This window comes from Saccostrea cucullata, unplaced genomic scaffold (genome assembly GCF_032062105.1).
Source record: "Saccostrea cucullata isolate Sc308-1 unplaced genomic scaffold, CSIRO_AGI_Scuc_v1 ctg159, whole genome shotgun sequence".
NCBI classification, from domain to species: Eukaryota; Metazoa; Mollusca; class Bivalvia; order Ostreida; family Ostreidae; genus Saccostrea; species Saccostrea cuccullata.
In genome coordinates this window covers 262047-278070 of record NW_026936852.1, presented here as the reverse complement: position 1 = coordinate 278070, position 16024 = coordinate 262047, and the positions used below count along the sequence as shown (strand labels likewise).

Genomic DNA, 16024 nt, shown 5'->3' with positions numbered 1-16024 from the left:
CTGTGTAATGGAGGGGCTCATGTGAGTACCTGTACTGGGGACTGCAGGTATATACATACTAGGGACAGCTGTCGGCTCTCTAGGAAAACCTGTACATAAATTCTCAGCAAAATGTGAGCAAACAGGTACAAAAGGCATCTGAGTTGTGGGACCACAGTTGTGAAGATGGCTCATTTTAGGCGTAACTACACTGTGTGCTGTCTGCGGCTGCTCTGTAGTAGAACTCACAGTTACAGAAACTGTATCTGAGTTTCCAATAAAAAGTGTAGATTCTCCGTCTCTCACAACGTCTGCCTGAGAACTCACAAGCATTAAACTTGTATCTGAGTCATGTAAATTTGCTAACTGAGAGGCTTCTTTATTTGAATGAACAACTGGCTTAGTTCTGTGCATGTCGGTTCCTTCACACGGAAATTCACATTCGCTTTCATTTTCTCTTACAGTTTCTACGGAGGAGCACGAAACCCGTGAGGTAGATCTAGATTCTTGAAGACCACGACGCCTCCGTCGACTTTTACGACCTGCCATTGTGATTTATTTTCATTTGATGTTTGCTCAATAAAATTTTTGTTTCTCAAACACAGACAAAGCGTTGTTATGATTCGATCACAGGACCCGTAAACTTAAACGGATCATTCGATCACAGGACCCGTAAACTTAAACGGATCCCGCCGTGGATGCCAAAATTGTAACGCTTCGGAACGCCTGTCTTGTGCTGAGAACAAAAACTTCGATGTAAAGTTTTATAATTTTATTCAGCAATACATGAACAGCGAAAACAAATAACAATGTTTGAAATTCACACAAGTCTCAACCCTCGGGACAAAAGACAAAATCAGTACAACTACTGATATAACTGGGCAACTGGCACTATTTCCAGTAATTTATAATTTAAGTATGAATTCCCCCGACCAAAATAAAACAAAAAGGCTCTCTATAAAATGACTTATAATTAATTTACAAATAAATATTCCCGCTACAAGTTCAATTACTAGCACGCAGCAGAAATATTTCCTAACTCCTAAACTGGGCTAAAGAAGATAAAAATAACTAGTTCACAACTAGTAATTATAAATAAAACTAGTACAATTACTAGTAATATGAATTTAGCCTATCCTAACTTTACATATTATGTACTTCAGTCACTTAGATACTGAAATAGTACACACCTTAAATTACTCTGGACAAAACTGGCAACCTTTCTCTAGGTCACAAAGAAAACGAGAGAGCAAACGATATTCAGCATCCGAGTATTTATAGAATTAACAAAACCCGCAATAATTCATAACCAATCATAACTAATAATTCCATCCCGTAAATAATAATCAGCCAATCAAATATAATCATCGTCCCGTAACGAAATCTCACTCTCGTACATCGTATGCGAAATTATTACAATACGTAAATAAATTAAATAAATTCATAAAACATAAAGTTACACTTTTAAAGGCTCATTTAACACTGTTTAACATTTAATTTAAAAGAATTTACAATCAAATCTTCCGCCGAAATAACTCCAGTAAAAATAGATCACCGTGAAGCATCACGGGAAAATACACAAGTAAACAAAGTATGGCGGCGGCAGAAGTTTCGGTGAAACGTGTGTACTCGAAGACCATAAAACATCGTCACACAAGAAATAAGGTAACTTTAAGATAATCCTAAATTATAGCGCAGCTTTATAATTACGTATGTACAATTAAGCCAACAAAAAGCATGTAATTAAATAGCAAGACGATGTCTGACATTCAACACATCGAAACACAAGAAAAATGACATAGATCATCGCTGCATTTAAGCAGTTGTCAACCAACATTTAAGACATAACTCTCGCTGGACATTTCAACATTCCATACAAGAATTGATGAATGAATTGAAAGTATGCATGAAATTGCTTTAGAAAAATACCAAGATAAAAAAAATGAGATTCAAGAAAAATGGGGGAGGGATCGTTACAAATGTATCGAGAATGAGCTTTTGGTGCTGGAAGTGCTGCTCACATAATCACATTATACAGTGTAATAATCCTTCTTGTTATACCCTTATAAATATCTTTCTGTATATTCATCATTCATAAAAAGTCCAACAAAAGAAATGTTTATTACATCATTCTAACAATTTCATTGTTGGCCGGCCTGTCAGTCTAACATAAAAATTGTTAGGCTGCAATGTCACTGATATGTCAGAGGTAATAAATCTGTTCAATATCGGCGACAAGGAAATAACCCGAAATTAAGCAATGCAAGAGTTGATGCTATTTGAAAGACAGAGACACGCGAAGAGTATGTTTTATGATAAAAATTATTTGAGTGAAATAATCGTTTTATTCTTTTCTTTCTCAGCTATTGTTTTACCTTTATTTATGCGGCAATATACCTTCCTCACCTGCATACAGGATTTATATCTCTCCGTTGATTCAATGCGCAAGAGCATGCTCTACGTATGAACAATTTCTAAAACGAGGTAAATTATTGACTAACAAGTTGATGAAACAAGAATATCAGCCATTTCGGTTAAGGTTTCGTCATTTCGCTCCAAAACTATGTGTGGTATGAAGTCAATTTACATTTTGTAAATATATCACTAATTAATAGATAGAAAGTATTACTTGATAACAAATATTTTTAAAAAGATACAGAAAAATTGTATCAGAAAATGTGCATATTTTAAAAAAATGCAATAAAACAACATTGTAGATTATATGTTTATCATTGAAGGGCAAGTTGGACGTGAATGGTCTCTGAAAGGCTGTTATTGAAAGCATGACATGTATAAAGACAAGGCCCCTATAGAATCCGCCATTTGCAGTGTACTTTCACTTTCAAGTTTTAACATTTGAACAAAATAAACAGGGAAAACAACTTTCCAGAGGCTATCCAAGCCCAACTTGTCCTTCATTGATAAACATATTTTGTTTCTGCAATGATGGTTTTCACTAAGAGCAAGGGATTAATTAGGTGTATTTTTTGGAAAATATATGCATTTTTAAGAAGAATTTTTCTCAATTAATATTATTCTAAGTATTTTCTTATCAAGTGATACTTTCTATCTGTTAATCAATGAAAAAATTTATAAACTGTAAAAGTTTTAACTTTATACCTTACATAGTTTTGGAGCTTTTGTAAAAATAAATTTTTGGACATGTTGACCTTTGACGAAACCTTAAAGTCATCATTTCGTTATTCCTATGGTCGATACAATGACCTTGTCAGCAAATACAATTTTATTATTGAGTCAAATGATGACTGACGTTTTTCATACTAATTGTTACAATAGGCCATTATTAACACTCTAAATTGAAGACGGATTTTTCCTATTATTCTCGATCATAACGAGGAGCACACGGCGGGTGTGACAGGTCCGCAGGGGATGCTCACTCCTCCATGGCACCTGATCCCTTCTCTTATGCTTTGGAGGTCCGTGTTTGCTCCGCTCTTCTTTTTGTATGTTATGGACTTTTGTGCTTGAATACTGTTCGTTATTTAAGGGTAAATATACAGGTAGCGCTCTATTCCTTAAACGCAATGTGAGCGAAGGGGCCGAGTCCCATTACTTTTAAGGAATGGAGAGCTAGTACTAGTGCTAGTATATTAACCCGCGTAAAATCCACCTTTCTGAATACTTGTATTTTAATGTTTGTTAATATATAATAAAGAACATTTTTTATGATACATATAGTATAGAAAGTAAGGCGAGAAAAGTGTACAAACTTATTCTTATCCAGTGTGTTACAACAACTTCGATAGATCAGTAAAATGAGTACCCAACTCCAAAGAATATGGTATCGCGTTCGATTCTCATCATAGGCAAAACAATTTTCTTTGTTTGGAAATGAACTTGATAAATTTTTCTAAGTACTTTCCTCGGTGGAGGCATGGGAGGGTTTATACGAAGATAACAAATTCCGTTTTCAGTGTAAGTTGCAACTCTCCATTCCTGAAAAATTATGGAGTGCTTAAACAAAAAAGTGACGTCACATGTGGATTTTACGTTTTCAATGTAATTTGCAACACTCCATTCCTGAAATATATATAATGGTTCGCTCGAAGAAAGGACTGACGTCACAGGTGGATTTTACTTCCATAATTATATTTCTGTACATGTAATTTCGTGTTTTGTACAGGAAAAGAAATAGACTTTTGTATTGTAAAGTTTTATGATTAATTCAAGGAGATTATTATTACCGTTAAAGATGTTTTCACAGAATTTTATATATGAGTAAGGTTCTCCATTAAACTTCTAAATGATTTGTGAACTTGAAAGTTTATTTCGTTCATCAAGGACGTTCCATACATACTCAACGTATTATGGAATCTGAAAGCAATTTATATACATTGATATAAGTCAAGGCAAACTCTTTATTTTTGTTCATTTCGTTTCCATTGAAAGACAAAAAAAAATAAATAATAATATTGTAAAACGAACAATATGTAAAATAGAAAGGTAACTAAAACAAAAATAATTTTAAAATACATTTTACATTTTAAGACAGATGATCCCCCCCCCCGTTATTTGATGCAAAAAATCTTAATAGTAATAATTTATTCTTTGAAATCATCCCTAAGAATAAGTACAGCTCTCTATCATTTTATACGGTATTCTTTTGAAACTTCAATGGTAAGTAAAAAAAATATTAAACTTATTCATTGTACTTATATAAACATGGCCTTACCTTTTATCTTAATGATATATGCAAAGGTTTGTTTTATATAACAAGCCTAATCAGAATCATCGTAAGTATAAAATATACTGTAGCAATATATGTATGGACAGTATAAAAATCTCATCTATATATTGAACATTTTCAATAAAAACAATTATTCAATAAACAAACTAAATTTTCAGCTCCAGGCCTAAGAGTCACATTTGATTTTTATGAGAGCCAATGAAATGATGTTTTTCTTACCGCAATTTTTTAACAGCCGTATGCGGGTATATTGATTGTCATTAACATTACATCATTATTAAAAACAAAACACAGCTGTAGATGTTTTTAAACACAACATAAACAAGAGCAGCACTTCTTCTCCTCCTGAACGGCAGCTGCTTCCTGGTGTCTAGTGAAGCTGAGGAAAACTTGTTCTAACGTCGTCTGATGAACAGAGTAGTCCTCTATGTTAAACTGAGATTTAGCCCGCTCCATCTCCCCAAAAACCCGACCCAAAGCTATATTGTTGTCCGGAATTTGAAAATGCACATAACCCTGATGATCATCAAAGATTGTGCTGTCCGGAAATGTAGTTTTTACGAAGTTTTTAAGGGGTTCTGATGGAGCTGTTGTGCCATCTTTCTGTTGGGCGAGCCTTGCAATGAGTGTGTATCCATGTCCGAATTTGTTCTTAAGATGTTGTGGACTACCAAGGCAAACAAACCTTCCATTGACCATGATCACTATCTTTGTACATAATGCATCACATTCTTCCATGCTGTAGGACAAATTATTATTAAATGGAAAGATTTAAAAAAAAACCTGAAAATTAAACTTATTTAGAGGATATCTTTCTCAGGTTAAATTTAAATGGCAAATTTATTCTAGATTTAATTACAGAATTTTAAGCAAGTAAAGAAAATTCTCAAAAGTTAACACTAAAACATTTTCATTATTCAGATAGTTTGAAAAATATTGAAGTGCAATTGTGAAATAAATATATAATTTTCATACCTGTGAGAAGTGAGGATAAGGGTCCGCCCACTAGCGCGGACCTGGGAGAGAACATTCCAGAGTTGTCTTCTGGCAGCAGGATCCATCCCAGTTGTCGGTTCGTCCAGGAGAATGAACGGAGGATCCCCAATCAGGGCGATAGCTGTGCTCAACTTCCGTTTGTTTCCACCACTGATAAAAGAATCCAAATGTTCGGTTTTTAATAATTTGCAAACATGATCTTGGAATTTTAAGCAAATAGCATTCTCTAAGAGGATAAAGTTAACGTCAACGTAAAATATCTGGACTATCTTTAGAAGAATGTCAAAACAAACTTTTATTTCCAAAATGTAAAAAATGATACAAATTCAAATAAATAAATTTTTGATGCATTTCTTGAATTTAAATTACTACAAGCGCTTACTTACATGATTTATTTAATACACATATCATAGTACAATGCATGTCTGCTTCAAAAACGCGCAACACACTAGTCTAGTTAATCATATCCTAACCTGTACGTCCCACATTGCCTGTCTGCGTATTTTCTAAGCATCATTGTCTCTAATAAGTCGTTGACCACGCCTTTGATCTGGGATTCCTCAATTCCCCTCAATCTGGCATACATTGTCAACGTCTCTCTTCCCGTCATCTGATCGATCAACGCGTCAAACTGGGGACAGTACCCAAGGTTTTGCTGGACCTAAGTACACAATGATAAGGGATAAGACACTTCTAAATAAACAGTTTTATAACTGTTTTTATTGCTCCTAAAATGCCCTTTTCTATCATTTTTTCCTCTTCAAATGTAAGACCTTACCAAATGACATACTAGTATCTGTTAAATATAATTTAATATATTAAGTACTTATTTTGTTTGCATAGAGCTGCAGGTTTTTATCCTAGAAAGCATGTACCGTATCAAAATACAATGTTTATGGCTTTGGGATCAATTGGCATTTAAAAATTTTGTTTAGGTATGAATCATCGTTTATATATATGGAGTACAATCCTTAAAAATGTACAAGAACAAACCATTTCAAGTTCTGTTTTGACGTCATAACCATTTAAGTAGGCGTTTCCACCTGTCACAATTTCGTCTCCAGTCAACATCTTGAATGTTGAAGTTTTCCCCGCCCCGTTTTGTCCCAACAGTCCGAAGCACTCTTGTTGTGGTACGCCTACACACACGCCCTTGACAGCTGTATACGAACCATAAGACTTGCTGAGATTCCGTAGAAGCAGGGATTCCGTCTTCAAAAGGCTATCGATAGAGGTTTTGTTAATGCGGCGCTTTTCTTCTTCTACATCGTCGTCGTCTGGGATGGCATCACTATTACCAACCTCTGACGAAACGGCAATTGGGTCACGATTACAAATCATATAACGGATGCGACTAATAACACCAAACTCCACTAAGAACACTAGGATCATGTAGAAAAGTCCTTGTGCTGCCATGAAAACGAAGTATTTCCCCACACCTGGAGTCTCCCAAGCTAGGTAATTCTTGTCAAAGATTAAACAGTTTTCTGTGCATATATCTACAAAAACGACAAACGTAAACTATCAGTTTATACAAGGTTCTTCAGAAATTCTAAGTTACAAATACTTTTAGTATAAAAATAATGGTTGGAAAAATTAAACTTATTACTATTGACTCATGGTAGAAAAAAGTCCAAAATGTGTTAATCCGAATATATCAATGAACTATTAGAAATCTTCTCTACCCCAAATGATGCTCACCTCTGCAGCAGGATTTTATTGGAACTAGATCTTTAGGAAGAGAGCAGACAAACTCGTAGTTCAACTTCGTGCATGTGTCTATGTATTCGTAATTAACATATATATTCATCAGTGTTTGACCTAAGCAGTAGTTTGGGAGGAATATTGTAAACAACCAATCAAAAATGTCGCCTATGTCTTCTGAAATGCCCAGGGCTGGGAGCCGGAGAGTGAAAACTGCCATTATTGTAGCAAGTCCTATGTTTAATTTGAAATATGAAAAAAAAATAATTTACCAGGTGTTGCATTTTAAATCAAATATATTTAATTGGCACTGATTCAACTTATATACCATATTGATAATTTAAAACAGTACAAACCTGTAAGAATATTTAATAAACTTCCTGCCACCATTCCAGAAGCTGGCGTTTTAAACAGATAGTAAAATATATATACAAATGGCATGCATGCCCAGCCATACAGGAAGAACATGGCGTAAACTAGCCCCAGGCGGTTATCTCCCGTGTAAGCCTGTGTTTGGAAAGCAGCAAAGCACACCATGATGAGGAGGATAGGAATCTGATAGTTCAGTAAATCCCACACAAGATTTGACATCCAATAGGCGGAGGAACTCACGCCGCTCACCTTCTGAAGGTGCTTGGCTCCGGTTATCTTCTCCTTTATCAGAAAAATAATGAAACTGGTGGAGAGGAAAGCTAAACCAAAGAGCATACAAAAGGCGATGGTGAAACCAGTCCCTCTCGTAGCGTATCCAATGCCTTGACTTGTTTCATCCAATGGTCTAGGGAAAGGAAAATTTGTGGTCTGAATGGAATGATTTTTACTGGTGAAATGTTTGAGCAAAGAATCCATCGTATATTGCAGACTTATTGCACTTGAATGCAATGGATCTCCATTGAAATAAGATGTGATGTTACCTGCGAGCGCACTCTCTATGTCAAACACACTCCCGATAATGTAATTTCGTTTAAAAAATGCTTGACCGACTCGCTGGGATTCATCAATGATAAAATTATCGAAATCATTCTGGTCATATTTCAAAACTTTGTATCCTTCAGACATGATAGATTCTGCATAATCATCCGCCATAGACTTACTCTGGGCTGAAGCAGATTTGGAGGTATATATTGCTACATTGTCTGGGAAGGGTTTCAGATTCAATAATAAGGAGGACTCGTCCTCTTGTTTGGGGAGGGTCTTCTCCACGGTGAGAGCTAGCAGGGTAAACACCACCGGAACCAGAAGCTGGACCAAAGTGACGGTCCTGTTCCTCCAGGTATGGATAACTTTCTTCACGAACATGCTGTAAAATTGCTGCAAAGCTAGAACCGATCCGCTGTTTTTCTTCAGACCAGTATTGAATCCTTAAATTAGAAATCAAACATTGTTATAAAATTCCATTGAGCTCCTTCTCTTTTTTATAAATTATGTTTTTTGGGGGTTATTTTCTTATTGTACAAGAACTTATGATCTACCTATGTAAGTTTCTTCATTTGCAACTTTCAAATTTTGAACCAATCCATTCTTTGTTTTGTCTACCGAGCCGTTAGCGACCCCATTGGGGATGTCGTTAGTACTTCCGTACCCGCCGTTCTCATAGGCCATTGAAGCCTTAGAAGGAGTGTACATCTCTTCCTCAGACCTCTGGCTGCTTTCTCCAACTCTATGAAAATTCAAAAATTGAATACAAAGAATGTCAATGCCAACTTTTATTATATCGTGGGCTGACTGCTTCGGACCGTAGATGTAGTCGCAGGTATCCTTAGAAATTGTTTTCCTTATTCAATATTTTTCTTGGAAAAATATAGATTGATGTACCTCGAGTCATGATTCGCCAACACACTGACTTTGCCTATTTGTTACAAACATTCATTAAGTTCCATCCCCTATCCCCCTGCCCCTTCAAAAACCTCTTTGACCATAAAACATATATGTAGTGTTTGAGGCGATCGGAAAAAACGTATTTAACGAATCTAATTGTTAATATAATTTTAAAAAAAACTTTCAAGAATCTGTATTTGGTATAGAACACATAACAAAATCATTCACGATTCTATATTACTATTCAAAGAATGAAATAGTTTTAACAGTTGTGAAAAACGCCCACTTACTTGAGAAAGACCTCCTCCATTGTTGTGGCAGACGTTCCAAAACTCGTTAACTTCAGTTCTGATTTTCTTTTCTCTATTTCATTAAACAGTTGTTCAAATTTTGAAGATTGGTCAAATGGAAGAAGATAAGACAACTCGGCACTGATTTCGCTTTCCAGTTCAGCTGCTGGGATGTGTTGCTTGATAACGTTTGTCACAGTTGTGACGTCACATCCTTTGTCCTTTACCATTACAAGATGATATCCGGCTCCTATAGAATCATCAAGGGGATAGCAAATGAAAAATTAATGTAATTGTCTTTAACATCTGTGTTAATATAAAAAAACTTATTATTATAAGAATAGGACAATTCTGTTATATAATTATGCTAGATTAATCTTAAAAAATATGCTTATATGTGCAGTCTGTTCATATGGCTATTTGTAGGATGAAATTGATCCCACCTTTGATGTTTTGGAGGTCCGTGTTTGCTCTGCTCCTATTTTGTATTGTTAAAATGGACTATTGAGCTTGAATACTCTTCGTTATCTCCATATATTTCATCAAATTAATTAATAGACAAGTACTTTAAAATTCTTGCACACCAAAATTGGTTTTAATCATATTTTATGCTCTAAGTTAAATGACATTGTGCATGAGCAAAATGGTACTATTAAAAAAGAAAATTAATTTATTTTGAAGTATAATGCTATTTATATATCAATTTACCATACAACTTTTTCAGAAACAAAGACGTTCCACAACATTTGACTACTCCTTCCGCCATGATTGCTATACGATCACCAAGGAGATCTGCCTCGTCCATAAAATGAGTGGAAAGAATCATAGTTTTCCCTTCTCTGAATTTCTGCAAAATTTCCCACGTTTGACGTCGAGCCGCCGGATCCATACCGGAAGTAGGTTCGTCCAGGATAATGACCTGATTTTTTAGATTCACACATATGATGATTGCTTAGGTATGTTTATTATAAAATACATCATATACGTTTTTGCAAACAGTATATACAAGGTGTTATTACTAAATAAAATACCGGTATTGTAAATTTACAAAATATTTAGGCGAGTTTTTACCTCTGAACCTCCAATAATTGCTATTCCAACGGACAATTTTCTTTTCTGTCCCCCAGATAGAGTCATGGAGAAATTCTTCCTCTTGGCTTCTAATCCCAGCACTTTTATCATGTCGTCCACCTCTTTGTTCACATTTTCCTTCGGACAACCTTTTAACTGATATTTAATTATCCACAATGAAGTTTGTTTTTGTTTAAGACTCTCTTAAATTCCAGTGTATCTTATTTTTAAAATCAAAAATTATAATAAAAATGGAAACTGTGTTAAAGTGGAAACAGTAATATTCTCATAATGATTGCCAAAGTATTCAATAGTCTTGTGAGGGAATAATGTTAAATAGAAGTAGTTCACCAACGTTTCCTCTCATCAAATTTCTAAAAGCGTCAATTCCATGTTTTGCCTCAATTGTTACTAAAGGCATTTTTAAGAACAAATTTATTTACACGTTTACTATATACGAAAAGAATGGGGTTTAGTATGCATGTACCTGTGCAAAGAATTTCAGATGTTCCTCAACAGTGAGTGTATCAAAGAGAATGTTATGCTGAGGACAAAGTCCTAGGCTCCTCCTCACACTCTGAATGTCCTCACAAATATCGTACCCGTTCACTGTCGCCGTACCGGAAGTAGGAGGAAGGAATCCTGGGACAGGAAATATTTGTTATAATTCTTCACTTTCTACATACTTTCGAGAGATGAAACTAAGGATTTTCGAAGAATTCTTCAAACTGCTCATGGTTATTTTTTGAATAAAATTTATTTTCTATTCACCTGTCAGCATAGACATTGTTGTTGTTTTTCCAGCGCCATTATGACCTAGAAGTGCTGTGATTTGACCTTTGAAAATATTGAGAGTTGTGTCTGCTACCGCTACCTTCTTCTTCTTCCCGCTTCCAAACTCCTAAGTTGTATGGTGTGAGTTTGTAAACGAAACATTGAAAGAAATATAACAAAGTAGAATGTTTAGCCTGTAAAAGTTCCTTAAAAGTACCTTTCTCAGGTGGTTGACACTGATTCCGACAGACAAACCGTTAGGGTCTCTCTCGAAGTACTTTGGATCCAGTTTTCCCGTGTCACTCGATGTTGAGGATCTTTGTATTGTGCCACACCAATAATTTTTCTAGAAAATGCAACTCCAAGATATTATATATTATTGAAAAATAGTCACCCCTTCTTTAAAATTTATTTAAATGGCTGGGCATTTTTGGTTTTCTGCTTATAACTCACTTTTTTAGTATCACACATAAATATCTAAGCTTACAGTAAATATGATACCGGCATGCTAGTTTTTTTTTAATGTATGGATTATCATGTGTTTAAATATATATTCATAACCCAATGATAAAAAATTTAGATTATTACATCTTGAGCTTTTTCAAATATTCTCCGTTCCAATATTTTGCTCAGATACATCTTTTACCTGTAAAACATCTTCATTTCAGGAAAAAGAATGCAAAAATATTTTTAAAAAAATGATTCGCAATTCTTTGAATTAATTTCAGATTCTCATTTACTGCATGGCAATTTTTCTTACGTATAATAGACTTAAGAGAAACATTCCTACCGAAAGAGGAAAATACCATGGCAACGGAACACCATATTCTCCCGGAAATACGCCATCTACATACCACGTGATGATGAGGTAAATAGCACTAGACCCCAACAACATAAGCATGGAGTCAAGCAATGAAAAATTGTCATCGACTGTTGCTGGCTCAGCGAAATTATTCCACTGAGCACCATATCCTGATAAAAAATACATTTGTTGATAAAACTCAAAGATGTATAAAGAAATCAAAATTAAAGAAAGTTACATGTAGTTTGTTTTTGAATACTTATCTGAATTTCAAAACAATCTACCTGTTCCTTCATATATCCCAATAGTGTTTATTCCAAAAGCCATTCCCATATTATTAAGAATACAAATTCCGAGTTTTTCTGATTTTGACATCGTTTCGTATCGACTTTGGAGGAAGAAATATGGAACATAAGTACAGAAATAACCAATTCCACTGGCGAAGGCGGCCGAATTCGCTGGAATAAAAAGAGAAAAAGAGCGTTTTCTATGGAAAAATAAATATTCTTACATTATCTATATTTTAAACATCCAAAATCCAAAATATTGATGGCCAAGAATTAAGATATACGTTACCTTTGTTAAAAAATGTGCTGACCATGAAACAGAAGCAGATGATGGACACAGAATAACAGAGAAGGAACACAAAGAACAGCGAGGGGTCGGTTTTGGCGAGCACTTTGCCCTTGTCAGAAACCTCTATAGAGAATAAAATGCTGTAGAACGCAGAGGCAATGATGAGGTAAATGGAACTTTTAAACAGCCAGGACGCCCAGTAAATGGAGGAGTTCAGACCCATCAACTTCATAGACTCCTGTACAATAAAACGTCATTTACTGTAGGAAGGTGTACACATCAATTTTTGATAAAGGAAACATTTTAAAATAAGAAATGGAAAATGTCATCGATTTTGGAGAAGAAAAGCAAGGGGTGATTCATTAAACAAATGGATCAGCTCTTAAGCCTACTTTCAGTTTCTTTTCCTTTTCATATACAATTGCTTTGGTTGTTTGAAGAGAAGAGAGAATGAAGCCAAGAATGAGGAAGAAGGGCAGGTACATCTGTATAACGGTGGTCAGGTTGTCCTTAGTGTAGGGCGGGTACGGCATCTTCTTCATAAAGAAGTCATAGTTGTCTAAAGTAGATGTTGTATTGAAATGCTTGACGATAGCCATGTCTACAGCATATTGAAAAGCCAAGAAACCAGTCCCTTGGTAATCTAAAAAAAAATAATACATCATCCATATAATTAAGTTGTTGACAAGAAATATATTTGATTACTTTACATGCAGTAATATGATTTTTTTTATTTATTTCAGTCCGTCAAACTCGTTGTTTCCTTCTGATTGAGAGGAGACAAAGAGGGTTGTAGCATTAATATCGGAAAAATGTTAACCTGGATCGCCTCCCGTTGATACATTATTTCTTGGGCCAGTGAGTTGAAAGAAAGGGTACACATTCTTGGTGAGCCATCTGTCAGACACCTTTTTCCGGGCCACGCGCAAAGTGTATTCGACATTGCGTGCTAAACCGGAAACTGCATCCATAAAAGAAATTCCTGCGCGGACTTTGTTATGATTCTTTTCGTGGAATTCCAGGAGCGACTCTTCACTGTCAAATCCGAACACTGAGGAAAAGTAAGCAATGTTTGAAGGCGTGTAACATAATGACAGACTAGTTACAACAAGGTACATCAGGGGTTTTCCTACCATTTTTTAACTGGGTCCGGGGTCCATAGAATTGGGAAAATTGACGCGAAATGCGATCAAATTGGGAAAATTTTAAAAAGGACCAATTTTGTTATTTTCCCATATAAATGAAAATGAAGGGACCAATAAGTCTCTGTGTTACAATAGAGTAAACAACTGTACACAGATATAAAGATTTACACATTATTCAGCTGTTATTGAATGATAAGAAAAAGATATAGCACGATGATACAATTGCATGTTGACACCTGTTGAGATTTTCAGACGTCTTGCAGGGAATCAAAGTATTGTACATCTGTCTGAACACTCTTAAAAAATTAAGAATACAAAATTGGGAAAAAAAGATTCAAAATTGGGAAAATATGGCTGATTTTTTGATTGGGAATGGGTCCTGTAAACGGACTCAAAAACAAGCCAGGAAAACCCCTGTACATGTACAGGAAGAAAGTATCAATTTAAATTGTATGACAAAAAATTCAAAACTGGTTGTAGTGTTTCTTAGATACACAATCATGTGTATACTCATTTTTTTTAAATAGAGAAGATAACATTCTACTGACCATGCCAATGATGCTGTGTCCTGTTATCTGCAGAAAAATAAAAAAAATAACATCATCAACTTGACAAGACACTACTAACTGTAACATAAAGATAAATATGAAAATTTGTAATTAAACATAGATTTTAATCTTCTGTATTTTTCCTATTCAATATCTACATGATCTATAAATTAAAAAAATATCATTTGATTATTTCATAACTTAAGTTAAAAAAATATATTACCTAAACTACTCGCATTTGGTAAATGATTGCGGAAATCGGTCATTATGCTTCTGATTTCAGTGGTATTAGGTGAGTACAGAATTACATTTTTCACTCCTGTTAGAAACACATCATTAGGTTGAAATGGCGGCCATATTGTTGGATCTGTTATAGTCTCATTCTTAGCAATAAGTCTAATACAGACCAGAATAACTGCAAACACGATTGGTAGAATGATTTCAAACACAGTTACACACGCTTTCCTCTTCTGTAGAAGCCAATTCTTCCATAATAATAAAACAAACTGCCTTCCATGGTTAGCCATAATGCTCACTCCAGAATTGTCTTCGTCACTTAAAATTATTCTGTATTTTTTTCAAAGCTGTCAAAATTTAAAAGTAATAATATTGTGATACAAATACTAAATTTCTCGACAATTGTCTTCAGAAGAGTTGTGAAAAGTCATTAATGATAAATTTCATTTGTGTTACATATGAATATCAAGAAAAAAAGTTTATACTATGAGAGTATTGATTATAAAGCAGACTGCAATCACGCTTCCGTCTCGATGAATGTCAGGTGTGTACAATGAACAAGGGTGTGTGTAGTATTGTATATGAATCTGAATGTGCATAACGTCAAATAGCCAAACAAATATCAACTTTACACAAAGAAATTTATATTAGGGTCACAACAAGGAAGTAAGGATTATAAAGATGATTAGGTTCAGAAAATATAACAAGCAATGTATTATACAATTTTCAACTGTTACAATTATACATTAAAAGAAGAATATGGGGATAATCATTTGAATTAATTAGTTAAGTCTAATGCAGCCATAATTATGTTGGTTCGCAATCTTAAAAAAGAAGCATAGTTACGTACATGTACCTGTCAAATCTCTAAACGAAGCTGCCTCTTCACAAGGTTTTAACGCCTTTTTATGACGTCACTGTAGTTATCGGAGCGGATTTTGATGACGTATAATTATATTTGGTTAACATTTGACGTTCTAAAAAAAGAGAAAAAAAAAGGAATTTTTGTGTACCATAATATTAATCCTGCAAATGTTCGAGTCAACTGTCATGGAATACTATAGTAGTATTAGATCAATGTTTTTCTTATACATTAAATTGACCAAATAAAGAAAATAACTGCTATTTACATACGTTCAAAATACATCTCCGCCATATTACGACAAACACGATTGTTCTTACCTTTTTAAATGAACGTGTGGTAGAGACAGGGGTACAGTGAAGACAAAATTCCAAAATGTCCCTCCCTCACGTGTGCAACAACGCGCTGTGAGAAATTTTTATAGCCATGCAATATATCTCTACACCTTACACAGTCGTTATGGATCCACCTTAACCTTTTAGAACAATCGTTATCTCTAAACACGTGTACCCAA

At 34.7% G+C, this 16024-nt stretch overlaps 1 protein-coding gene across 1 annotated transcript; it reads right to left on the bottom strand.

Moving 5' to 3' along the window:
- Positions 1–4721: 4721 nt before the first annotated feature.
- LOC134246732 (phospholipid-transporting ATPase ABCA3-like) lies at positions 4722–15627 on the bottom strand. The gene is made up of 21 exons (XM_062729088.1): positions 15505–15627; positions 14635–14995; positions 14412–14438; positions 13539–13769; positions 13111–13361; positions 12719–12956; positions 12427–12600; positions 12131–12312; positions 11558–11686; positions 11338–11467; positions 11054–11208; positions 10567–10722; positions 10204–10414; positions 9496–9745; positions 8860–9047; positions 7744–8748; positions 7385–7621; positions 6677–7182; positions 6157–6344; positions 5663–5833; positions 4722–5426 (listed from the first exon to the last, which is right to left on the bottom strand). Exons 2-21 carry the CDS (start codon positions 14936–14938, stop codon positions 4994–4996), a joined length of 5166 nt encoding a protein of 1721 aa, XP_062585072.1. The 5' UTR covers positions 14939–14995; positions 15505–15627; the 3' UTR covers positions 4722–4993.
- Between the last annotated feature and the right edge of the window lie 397 nt (positions 15628–16024).